We start from the raw sequence: 13,153 nt of genomic DNA, 5'->3' as shown, positions 1-13,153 counted from the left end.
GTAATACAATATCTATATCACGCAGGCGTGCACGCACGCACTCACACAGACACATGTACACACGTATACACATGTGCGTTACTATGTCAGGGTTTCGCTCTACGAGCCCGCGTATGCAACCGTATTGTATATAATATATAACGTAACGTCGCTCGCGACCTGCACACAGCCTTGCCTTATCTCTCTCTCTGTGCTTCACTGCTACTTTATATGGAGAAAATTAAAATATAAAACAAGTTTCGAAAGACGCCAAGTCGATTTCCAGTTTAATATAACTTTGCTTACAGCGTGGTACTCATGTCGGCTGATGATTATATCGCAATAATCCGAAACACGTGCCGTACCGGTCACTCGTCACGTGACGTACCATATACACAGTTGCAACTTCTACGTCGTTCTATCCTATACGATATGCATCGCGTCATCGCGTAGCCAGGGTAAATGCACGCGAGGGACCGTAAAGCTCGCGTATAGATGCAGCGTTATTATGAATCGAGCCAACTTATCTCGTTATTTCGTATACAGTACGAAGCTTCTTCTTTTTTTTTTTACGCACCCATGTAAAAGTTCAGGGTTTGAAAAGTCGGCTCGATATAATCGCGGCACATGCTGTCTATAGCTTATACCGTCGTTCGCAGCGCAACCGAGCCCGGCAATTAAAAACTTCGACTCGAGCTTTCGCGACGACGACGAGCGGCAAACGCACGATGATACACGCACTTTCGCGTACTAATTATAACGACGATAATTATTACGATGATACGATGATCTGCGACGAGACTGCACGTCGCGGATGAAGTTGTTGAGTTGAGTTGGCGTATTGGCTCATGGCGGATATTTGCTAGTTCGGGTGAAAAAAAAAAAGGATGAAATATTGCAAAAATATTTCTGGTGTACCGAAGTCTAACGCCGATAAAAAAATATCTTTATTTACAAAAACTGAAATTAGAGTAATTACTAACTGATACCGAATTATATTCAAGTTAATTTTGCCTGAAATCTTCATTGAAAATGAAGTTATCGATGCTGATTTATTTATTTATTTTTATTTTTTTGCATAAACTAAAAAAATATGCACAAAAATGCAATCACGTGGGTTACTTTTAAAGCAAAAAAGACTTGATTATGTACTAAAATTTAATCGTTCAAGTTGAAATCGCTCAAAAAATGTACGAAAATTAAATCATAATTAAAGCCAGGCTTTACCACTAGATGGCGAGTATCGCTATCAGTAAATCCGCAACTGAAAAAGTGAAAGTAATTGTATAAGTGAAGCACCGCTAAAAGGAAATTAGATTTGTCCGACCAACTTGTGTTTATACGAGACGAAATGAAATAAAGTGACATTTTACAGTAAAAATAGGAACCCTTTCAAAGCACAATTGAGAGTTACTATTAGCATTAAATTTGACACAAAATTCATGTTAGATAATTGATGAAAATGTTTTTAAATTTAATTCAATCATCACAATAATTCTCTCTCCTATATCTCTATCCTCTAATAAGTCTCCTCTTTACACCAATCCTAATGTAAATATTTTTAACGTAAACATAAGCCAACTTTCGAGATATTCTCGAGCGGAGGGTCGCATGTAATCGTCACTTTGCTGATCTCCAAAGTATCGCTCGCAGCAGACGCAAAAAGAAAGAGTCGCAAGTCGATGGATCGATTTTATTCATAAATTATAACACATCCAAAAACGAAGCTGCTAGCATTAAGTTGTATTTATAAAGAAAAAGTAAAGCTTCGTCTGCTTGGCCCTTCTGGTTATAACGCCTACTCACTCGCGCGGGGGAGCTGTTTATTTTTACTACCCATCCCAACCCCCACAGCCGTCTCGATCGTGCGTTGTTGCGCGCCAATCGTTAATGGCTAAGGAAAGAAAAGGCAAAAAAAAAAGAGAAGCGAGAGAGAGAGAGAGAAGGAAAAAGCACGTCATTTTACTACGAGAGAGAGAGAGAGAGAGAGATAGAGAATATGGGGCAAAAGCATTAACGGCGCGACGGAGTACTGTTAACCTTATGGAGCGCGCGCGGTACACACGTTGCAATAATATATGACTGTATACATATATGTGTATCGGTTGCGTAGATAGAGTTTTATTTTTCATTCAACCTTGCGCCTTTCGTCGTCGACCACATTGAACACACATCCCGTAACGGGGAAAAGCATTTTTCCACAGCGATCGCATGTGTCTCTCTCGCTGCGTAAGAGAGGAAAAGTGTTTTCTCTTGCGACGACGACGTCTGGCTCAACTGTATCTAACGGCTGTGCTTTTTTTCGCGCTTATATACACACGCAGCATACATGTTTCATTTTGCAGCAGCTGCAGCAGCCCGAGCACTGCACATAATCCAATTAAAGCAAACGATCGTCGTCGTCGTCGTCGAGTACACTCGAGCTCATAATTGTTTACTCTCCTCGTTATATCATTTTTCTTCAGCTTTTTTTTTATACAGTATCTCTCTCTCGCTCGATTCGATTTTCGCGGATATACTCTCGCGGCGACGACGACGTGGATCTATACGTATGAATGAATGAATGAAAAAAAGGAAGTCGCAGATCTCGCCTATAATGAATTTTCGTGCATTTTCGTCAACAAAGGAAACAATGCGTCTACTCGCAGTTGCAAAATACACACGAAAAAAAGAGAGAAAGAAAGAAAGGAAAAAGAAACTAACGAAAAGAAACTCGAATAAGCCGCTAGAGTTGAGAGAGTATCGGTTCGCTGTGTGTATGCAACATCAGCTGTGCGCACATTCTCGGTAGTGGTGGTAGTAGTAGTAGCCTAGGCAGTCTATATCCTCTTCCACCCACTCTCTCTCTCTCTCGCGCTATGTACGTTGCTGCTGCTCTCACTCTCTAGCACAAGCGTAAAAGTATCTAGGTTAATGAGAGCAGGCAGAGCGGGTCGCCGCTGCCGCCGCTGCGAGGTCGTTCCGTTCGGACACCCTCTTCAAGCTTTTGTGCTACTACTGCTGCTCCGTGATACCTTCGCCAAGTCGTTTGTGAGTGCGTGTGTGTTTATGATACGAGACTTCGGGGGGACGGTTTGTCGTTGTCTTGACGCGTTATGCTTTTCTTTTTCTTCGAATCTGCCTTTTAATGGATTATCGATTGTGTCTCTTCTCCACGGTAGATATGAAGAGAGAAAATTTCTTTTTTGCTCATTCGCTGTCGATGTCATACTTAATGCACATCTGCAGCAGTTTCGCGACTTTGTGCATGTCATCACCGAGAGGTATTACTGAGAGGTCGAAGCTGCCTTTCAACCGGAAATTGAGCACTGCATAATGTGCTTTCTCTCGTTTCTTTGGGTACGGCGGAAAAAAGCTCTTCATGCACACGAGCTATAATTCCGGCGACTGCAATCGGCTAAAAGATTTTCAACCCCGTATAATGGCAAAGTTGCGAGCGAGAATTTTGCTGACGGCAAATCGATTCGAAAGTAATCGCGACGATTACTGCTGAGGCACAGTTGAGATTAGATACGAAACTTTGTCGTCGTCGTCGTTAAAGCGCGTCCGAAACGAGACACGGCGATTATTCTTTCATTACTCTTGCCTTTTTAAGTACAAGAGCGGGTTATATTATTAATCCGATGCAATTTAAAAAGAAGATTAAACCTGTCGCGCGCGCTGCTGCCGACGCTGTATAGACTCGGAAAGATAATTTTCACGGAGAGCCGACATTTATAAACAGCCCGTAAGTCGCCGGTTTTCATGGACGCAGCAGCAGCAGTAGCGATTAACGCAGGTTTCCGCTCAAATAATTTTTTTTTTTTATTATTATCAGAGAGAGAGCTCGAGAGTTAAGAAATTTATTCTCCCCCAAAGAGCCGCAGCTTTTGCTGCTACTGCTGCTGCTGTGACTTAATCAGGTTACGGGGTTAACGACGAGATACTCTCTCTCTCTCTCTCTTTCTGGGTACGTTATCATATACGTGTACATTCGCATTTACAAAGTGTGTGTGCGCATACTACTACCCTACATGCTATATTGTATTTATGTCGACGTAGCAATGCTCTCCCTCCTCCTCCTCACCCCCTATAGTCCAGCCAGTCTCGTATATAATACTCGTGTGGCTCGTGCTGCTTCTGCCACCGCTCGGAGCTTGCGGCGCGTGTAATAAAACGTTAATGCGATTATTTAAATGTGTGTGCTGTAATAGCCTCTGAAAGCTCATTTTTATCGACCTCGACGCGTTGGCTCGCGTATATATATGAGTTGCGCACGTAGGCGATTAATCGTGGAATTTTTCACGCTCGGCTATTACGATTTGATCATTAATTATTGACACGTACACGTGATGGCTGGCTCTTCGATGTAGATGTCTCAGCTGACTGCTCGTGAGTACCGGCATGCAGACCGATCTCGATCTGTCCCTCACCACCCGGATGCTGGGCACGCTGCAGCTGTCCTCGCTGTCGCTGCCGCCGCAGTGCTGCTGCTGATCGTCGGCACCGCAGCTGCTCACGGGACTGAAGTTACCCGGCTGATGGAGGACGGCACCGCCGCTGCCCCTGCGCACCGGTGGCGCCGGTGGTTTCTTGCCCAGTCTGTCCGTGGAGGCGTAGAGGGTGTGCTGGCTGTTCATGGTGATGGTGGGCGGCGGCGGCGATAGGCATCCCGGCGACAGAGAGCCGTTGGTCGCCGAGGACGAGGACGACGAGGTCGACGAGAGGTTGCGCAGACGCGAGACCAGCTTCATGTCCAGGCACAGCATCCTGAAGCACGGCTGTGCCTCGGTACTCTTTGAGATTCTCTGTATACGACTTTGGACGTACGAGATTCAGTGCTCTAGGCGGCACTGGTGCATGTCTACCTAGATATGCGGATGAATATTTTATACTTTGATTCGTGTATGCTATTTGTGCAGGATTGTTATTGCGGCGCGATTCAAAGTGGTTTTCGATGTACACCGAGGGTACACGTACGCTGGGGCTTTTCGCATACACACATACATAAGCTCGACGCAGAGAGTAGTCGAGTCAATCGAGGCGGTAGGCGATGGCCCACTTTTGCGAGTAAAAGCCGCTGCTGCTCGCGACTCGACTAAAACTCATCAAGCCCGAAACTCGCACTTCGTTATACGTATAGGAAGAGTCATTTTTTTTTTCGCTATAAAGAGTAGCGCGGCCAATCTCGGAGCCGGGAATAATTTTCCCATCGAGCGCGGATCGCAGCCGAAAACTCAATATCTGCAGCCGTGCTTAAAGCTAGAACACAGCTGCTAAGCTCACGAGCTTATACACCGGGAGGATAAGGGCACGTATAGAAAACTATGTCAGAGCTGTGCTCCTCGCGCTACTATTTAGGCTAATTATTTCGATTAAAAGTTGGGGAGGGGGATGAAAATTGTGTATTATATTGGCCCTTGGACGAGAAATATGCGTTGCGTGCGGGGGTAATTGCGCGCTCCAATTTTGTCGAGAGAAATTTTGGGTGATTGATTCGTTTTAGTTCGTATTATTTAGCCTCGAGACCTCATTTTCAGTTGTAATATTTTTTTTTGTATACGATTCATTGATCTCGCGTCATGGGAATCTTGTTTCTACGCAGCTTCGTTAATCCGAATCACGAGATCGGATTTCCGCACGTGCGCACATCGCTACTTATACGTATTATTATATATTTATTTAATAATTATCGGATGCAACGAGCGTATAAGCTACGCCGATCATCCGACGGATGATCATTAGCTGCTCGTAAACGATATCATTATAATATTATATACGCGTCGAGCCATGATCCAAACTGCATCGTTCGAATCATTTATTTCGCTACACATAAGCTCCGAGTTTTGCTTATACACGAGACAAGTGCTAGAGAATCAATTTCGATCGAGTGCCTCGGCTCAGCTCGCAAACTGTAAGCTCACTCGCTCTCTCTCGGCTCTGCTGTATTACGCGCTGCAGCTCGGCGTCGAGGAGCCACTCGTTTAACTGTATAAATCAGCTGCAGTAGCAGCACGCGATATCGATCCCTATATATACGCGGCGGCCGAGAGGATCGAAAACTCGAGCCAGCTGCTCACACGCCTACGCAAAGGTAGGTAGTAATTAACGAGCTTTGTGTTGTGCAGCGGAAGACGAGGAGCAGAGCTGTATCTCCATCTCTCTTTCTTTGTCTTTCTCGCTCTCGTCGTCGACGAGTAATCTTTGCTGTGTGTATAATAATACGGCATTGGGGGTTTATCGCACACACATACACAGAGCGATACATCCCTCCCCGACTCGTGCGTAAATTATTACGCGGATACGTATATAAATGCGCGTGCATACGCACTCGAGTGACATTAGTACTGCTGCTGCTGCTCTGCCTGTATAATCCAACGTGGGAGTGAGCATTCAACGAAGGTATGTATACGCATGAAAATAGAACTTTGATTGCGATTGCTCGTGTCCCCGCGAGCTGATACGATAATAAAAATATATATTCTCTCGAGGTGTCATTTTTTCCTCTTCTCTTTTTTTATGTGTTGCGAATCGCGACCAGATATTGCGCGCTAGAAATAAAAATTATTTTAATTAGGAGGTAGCGCGCGCAATGATGATGATGATTCCGTGCGTCGATCCAGCTGACGCCAGGCCAAAACACACCGAGGTCGCGTCATCATCATCGTCGTCGGAGCTCAAGAGTAAAAAAAAAAGCAAAATAAAAAAAAAAATGAATTGGTACTCCACCGAGCTATATAGCTAGCTGGAGCTAGCTGACTCTTGTGCACGTACACACAGTAGCAGTAACAACAACAACAACTGTAATACTGCAACAGATGGTCGCGTGCATCGTGTGCATATACCGTGCTAGAGCTCGAGCTAGAGCTGCTTTTGACGTTATTTTTTTCTTCTTCTACTTCTTCAAAAGTAAAGCGCACAATGTGTTTTCAGGAGTCCCTTCGTTCACTCGCGAATCCGCGAGATTTTCTTTCGCGTGTATAATACGGTACGGAGCCCAACAGAAGCAAAAAAAAATCTCAAGAGGGCTAATATACAAAGCAGCGGCGAGCATTTCCTCTCTATACGATGGAAACGCGAGCAAAAAAGTGTCTCCGACACACCTGTCGATACCGCCCGTACGTATATATACACGCGGAACTGGTGGTGGGGGCTATTTCAAAGGAAGGAAGAGGATATTGGATTTATATATCCGAAGCGAAACGACGTATCCGCGACAGCAGCAGCAGCTTTTGTTAGTTTTCGAATCTGCGCCAGACTGCAGCAGCAGGTAGCTAGCTATATATAGGAGAGCTCAATCCCACGAATCCTGTACGCGTCGACGAGTATAACAATATGAGCATTGATCAGACGCGATTCTTCGTATTTTACGTTTTTTTTTTCTATTTTGATTCTGTAGCGGATTGCTGCCTTCTATAATCATTTTTTCATATAAGAGTCTCGGATTGCTTATGCAAGGATTTTCTACTGAAAATAGCTCGCGCATCCCTGTAAGATTATGCTCCCCTCAAGCTTATAAGCAGCTATTTTTATTTTTTTCGTGAATTTGACACTCGACACTTTTGGCTTTTTTTAGTTCACTATGAGATGAGTGGAATTCCGACCTTAACCCTCGATCGACAAGCACAACCGAGTTACTGCTTGGACAAAATTAACAAGTAAAATAATCGCAGAAAGATTTTCACCCAAGGTGCATATAGAGTACATCCTGAAAGTGGCTTACGGTCAACCACGAATTACTCCGTTATTAATTATCGCTCTCGTACGAGCTCACGTGTGGTAATCCGATCTCGTTGAGCTGCGCAGAGCATGTGTGTGCATGTGTGTGTGTGCGACTAGGAAAGTTCGCAATCGCATTAGCATCTGGTCAGTAAAAATTGACCTACATCGCACGAGCAAGAGGGAGAGAGAAAAAGGCAAGTGGAGTACCACTATAGCTATACGTATGATACACAGCGTGCGAAAAACGATCTCTGATTTTGATTTTCGGCCAAAAAAGGAGATATATTATACGTTCCACGATGTAATGTACTATATACATCGTAGCTACGGATTGATTAAAGTATACGATCGATTTCGCGCCCTCCGAGTTTTATTATTATTATATATCGCGCGCGGCAGTCCCCCCCTGGAGACGAGACATCGTAATCACGGCGCGCGCGAGCGGGCGATGGGTAACGAGCGTAACATACTTATAAATCGAATCAAAACTTAATCGAAATTCCATTATGACATCGGCGGCGTGGGAAGAGCATATAGCATCGAGGTACGTACACGGACGATAATAACAATTATAATCTCGGCGCATAGTTCACGTAAGCCACAGAGCCAGCCTATAATAGATGATCGATCGAAATCGAACGTCGAGTATACGGTGTGGGATTTTCTATGGATCTTCCGGTCAATCGGGACAGCTGTGAAAAGGGAGATGATTACGACGTTATTTCCGGTCGGCTATTCACGTGTGTCTGTGTGTACTGTGACGCCTCCAAAGTCGTTATTGGCGCCGTGTATATATACACGCCTCGCTTGTGCAGCAGTAGTGGTATACGTGTGTCTGACCTGAATCGACCATTACTACTTGAAGAGGCGCGCAGTTTCGAAGATTTCGATTTGCAACCTGCGGCCCTCGACGACGACATTACGAGTCGTCGCCGTCGTCATCATCGTCATCAGACACTACACTGTCAATTTCTCTCACTCTCCTCGTCCTTTGTACTATATAGATGTTCGAGTATTTCGGGAGGGAGTCGAAACTTTTCAAGATATCACTCTGACCGCGTCGAGGGTCTCGTTAAAAGTTGTTAAGTCTCATTATTGCGGTGCGAAGAAAAAGGAACGCGCCGGGGCGGAAGATGCTCCTTACACGATCGTCCTCGTTGCCCTTTGCGATAATTATTGCCCCCAAAAAAGGCGATAAACGATCCTCGAGAAGCCAAGTACAGCGTCGGAAGATAGACGCGCAGACGAGATAGAAGAAGACACGATTGAATACGTTGATTCGAATGTAGAAGCACGCGCCGTGAGACGAGAGAGTATTGAACTTATTTCTTCAACTGTTGGCAACTGGGTCAATTGACCCTACAACACACAGTTGCGCCGCTACATCGTCGTAGTGGTATATACGCTGTACATTATTCATGCATATAGTTGCTTCGATGTAGCTGTATTATAGGTCGGCCGTATGCCAGAGACTAGTAGCAGTGGTAGTCTATAGGTAAGTGGCCGACACGTGCCAGCTGAGCTTAGCGCACACAAACGGACAGACACACACAGAGAGATGATCGCGTGGCGCGCATTTAATTCACTAAAGCTCGCTCGCTCGCTCGAGCGGCACACGCCGGCCGAATGATAAAACGCGCCCGAGATAAACAGCTGCACAAAAGTATATTACGCTACTTTAAATAGGCGGGCGATCATCGCTCGCGATATATATAAAAGCTCGCGTGCGGAGACATAAAAGCTCGCGCGCAGCACGAGAGTGAAAGAGAGCTTACACGCGCGCGCGACCGGCACTTTTGCAGATCGTATATGTTATAGCTGTATATATACTATATCCGAGAGAGAGAGAGAGAGAGAGAAAGAGAATCTTATGGCCTCGACTTTAAAGCTGTGTAGGTGTATGTTTGTGTCTGTGTGTGCATATAAGCCGCCCGCAGCTCCCGGAGAAGCTATACGATTTACGATCGTGTGTGAGCTCGTGCTAGCTATATGATCTATCCGAAGCTGCTTTTTCGCGCTATGATTTATGTGCGCGCAAGCCGGAGAGAGAACACATTTGGCGCGGTTTGATTTCGCGTTCGTTTTTTTTATTTTTTATTTGCCACCCTCCCGCACTCTCAATCGAACGTGTATAAAACGCGGCGAGCTTGCAGCCGCGTGGCCGAATCGACAGCTGCTGCTGTGGCTGCGACGACACACACGGGGGCTTGCGATAACGTTCTTTTTTTTTGCGCGCGTCTATATACGCACGTGCCGTACTACGTTTTACTCGTCGTTTGTTTTATGTATCATCGTGTATGTGTATTTACTTTCCGCCGCCCCGAATGGCTATTCAGGTACATACATAGCGTTGCGACGACGTTGACGGCGCTTTACGACTTTTTCGTCCGCAAGCTCGCTGAATTTTCCATGATGCGGGTAGTAGGGTAGTCTAGCTCGATATATAATAATCGCGAGATTTGGATTTTCGCAGTCGATGCATGATTTCGATTTATATTAATGCGAGCATGTATATGTAGCCAAGGACATAGTGCGATATATCAGTCCGAATGATGCATGATGTACGACACACACACACACACACGATTGCTAATATATCGTCAATTTGTCAAAATCGGGCTCTTTACGTACGTGACGAATGTACGTATATACGTCGCGGCGCACGTACGCGGCTCGTCAAAAGCTCGCGGCGACGAGTTGATACGTATCTTCGTGCTTGCGAGCTTTGCCGCGGCGGTTATTGCGACTTCCGGGGAAATCGTCGTTACACTTCTCTCATTGCACTCGCGCGAGAGCCGTGTCCGAGATGGAAAATTTGACGCGCACAAAAGGTCCCAAATATATAGACACGCGTATACGCGTTCGTGAATAGTAACTCGACGTGTGCGTGTGCGTGACCCAAATCGGTCGAACAACGTCGAACGCGTATCTTTCTCTCTTAAAAAGTACACGTGTCACACGGATTCCATCCCACGCGCGCCTCTCGGCCCTTTATATTGTAAAACAAACGCGCGGGTATCGACAGTATTGGTCGGCACAGTCGATTCGTTTCATTCATCCAGCAACGGAACAAAGTCCTCGCTATACGCTCATTGTCCGCCTACCTACTTGCGCGTGTTACGGACACGTTTTGTATTCGATACGATATTTTAAACAATAATATAACGCGTGGCAGATGACGTTATACTTTGGAAACTTCGTCGCGCATTTAGTTCGTTGAGGACGTTGAGAGATCATCGCACGCGAGACACACACACTGGAGGACTTTGACGATACATATATTCCGACTTAATAACAAGTGTCCTCTTTAAACTACGCGAGTAAGAAACTTGTGGCAGCAGCTATTCGAGCTATCAAGGTGCCAAGGGAAGAGAGAACTGCTAACAAAGTTCCTATGTATAATAGTTGTAAGTAATAGCGGTAGCGTGTGGCGACAGACAAGAGATTCACCCAGATTTAGAGAAATCAGGAATTATGAATATTATTATATTTATATACATTTTTTTCTCCGACACTTGACATTCATTGAAAAAAAAGGGCTTGAGAGAGAGAGCGCCCTCGTACCTGTAAGTGTATTTATGCATAAAAGTATGTAGGTCAACGTTATAAATTGTCAGTTTCTGTGTGTGTGTGCGCGAGATGTATGCACGAGAGTGGCCTGGCCTGGCTCGGCAACGCTAGATAAACTGTTTTTTAATATACAAAGTTGCGCGCGATACGAGAGATGGGCGGGCGAGAGCGAATATACTATATCACGCGGATGGAATATGTATTGAAGAAAAAAGTCTTCTACGCGTGCCTCTCGGTGCGCGGGTGTATATAGAATGGCAAAAATAAGGAAAAGAAATAGTGGGTCAACTCTGTGCAGAGGCGTTTGATGCCAGAGTCGAAGTAAACCAGCCAGCCGCAGATGCAGCTAGGAGGATAGATGGCCGCGTCGCATAGACGGCAACGACGAGAGGCTCGAGAGCGTGGCTATATATGTACAGCATCGACGAAGAAAAGGCAACAGATGCCCCTCGGTGAATAGATTATTTAATAAGAGAAAATTTGCGAGTTGAAAAAAAAAATTGCCCGAAGAAGATCGTCGAGTCGAGTGCGCGTCGGAGCAACTTGAATTTCATTCAATGCGAAATTGAATTCAATGCCATCCTCTACACTCGACTTTGAGAGAGCCACGGTAGAAATAATGTATCTTTAATACGCGGACGTGCTGCCTTCTGCCACTGCAGCCGCCGCCATGGACGACGACGATGATGATGATGATGCACCGCAGGCATATATCTCTCAGCTAAAAAAAAAATTGAAAATCACATCCCTTCGCTATGTGCGTATTATCCGGACTCGAGCTAAAGTGCCACAAACTCTCGGTACACATATCGCACTTACGTACGTAGCCGTGTACTATATATGACACGCGAGCCTCAGACGCACGCACAGGGATACACACGTTTGTACATTATACTCGAGGGGCTATTTTTAGCCCCTCTCGCAGTAGTGGCTATTCTCAGAAGATAAAAACTGCACAAAACGATCGCGAGAAGAGAGAAAGAGGATTAAATATAGAAAATATAAAGTCACGCCTCTGCGTGTGTGTGCAGCGATCGGAGTACGCAGTAGTGTGCATCGATTCGCGATAAGACGCGTACGATATCCAAATTGGCACTTATTGTCAGGGCGTTTTGGATACGGAACAGAGCGACAGCAGCAGTGACGCGATTCCGACCGACGGGGCAATAATACAATCTCTAGGCTCTCTGGCTTTTGCGTTATTATTGTCGTTGTCGATTTTATTAGCGCGCACGACACTGACCGTATGCCCGAGCTGTAGCGTGCACTGATGCATCGCTGCCGCTTTATCAATGTTATGTTTTGGCTAAAGTACACGTACGTATACACACGTATGTGCAAGCGCAAAATAACCGCATGACAAATAGCGGCGGTCGGTCGGTCATAGTAGTCTCGTGTGTGTTATGCCATTGTTCGCCAAGCAGCGGCATACAGTAGGCTATATACGACGTTAAATAATACATTATATCGCGAGAAGCGCAATTTGGATAATCATACACGGTAAGCAGGCGCGCGCGGCTGTGTGTTTATATATTGCACACATCATCGTTCTGCATAAAGATGAGAATTTTATCGACCTACCAGCCATGCGTTACTTTTTCATCTTCTTTTTTTTCTTTGATTTACGTAATTTTGACGAAGATAGAGAGTAGACACGTCAGTAGACGTAAATTCGACAAACCTAAGAGAAATGTTACATACTACTATAACGATGGCTTAATCAACGAAAAACGAAAACTTGAAATATTTTTGAATGTATCGCTGTTGATTGATTTGTTTTTAGTGAATTTTCTACTAAGATTATTTTAAAATTATTAAGCACGTTACATTGATAAGAAGGAGACAATTTGATTGTTTCAAAAAATTTGACTAGTTTTTGATCACGTAAATACGGTTATACTAC

The 13,153-nt window shown here is 45.0% G+C and overlaps 1 protein-coding gene across 6 annotated transcripts in view; it reads right to left on the bottom strand.

The window, feature by feature from the left end:
• Positions 1–13,153, bottom strand: part of LOC106649426 (GTPase-activating Rap/Ran-GAP domain-like protein 3) — a 46,994-nt gene that overhangs the window by 12,296 nt on the left and 21,545 nt on the right. For 2 of the 6 annotated variants that reach the window (XM_014366827.2, XM_014366828.2), the window contains exon 2: positions 4,306–4,826. The exons of 3 other annotated variants lie outside the window; for them this stretch is intronic. In XM_014366827.2, the coding sequence (XP_014222313.1) occupies positions 4,306–4,727 (422 nt within the window). In that variant the 5' untranslated portion in view covers positions 4,728–4,826. The remainder of the gene's footprint in view (positions 1–4,305; positions 4,827–13,153) is intronic. One more of the 6 variants, XM_023462253.1, reaches the window with a different exon arrangement.

The sequence above is a fragment of the Trichogramma pretiosum genome, unplaced genomic scaffold (assembly GCF_000599845.2).
Source record: "Trichogramma pretiosum strain Unisexual culture from Peru unplaced genomic scaffold, Tpre_2.0 scaffold9, whole genome shotgun sequence".
Taxonomy (NCBI): domain Eukaryota; kingdom Metazoa; phylum Arthropoda; class Insecta; order Hymenoptera; family Trichogrammatidae; genus Trichogramma; species Trichogramma pretiosum.
The sequence above is the reverse complement of the archived record's forward strand: the minus strand, read 5'-3'. Positions and strand labels throughout refer to the sequence as shown.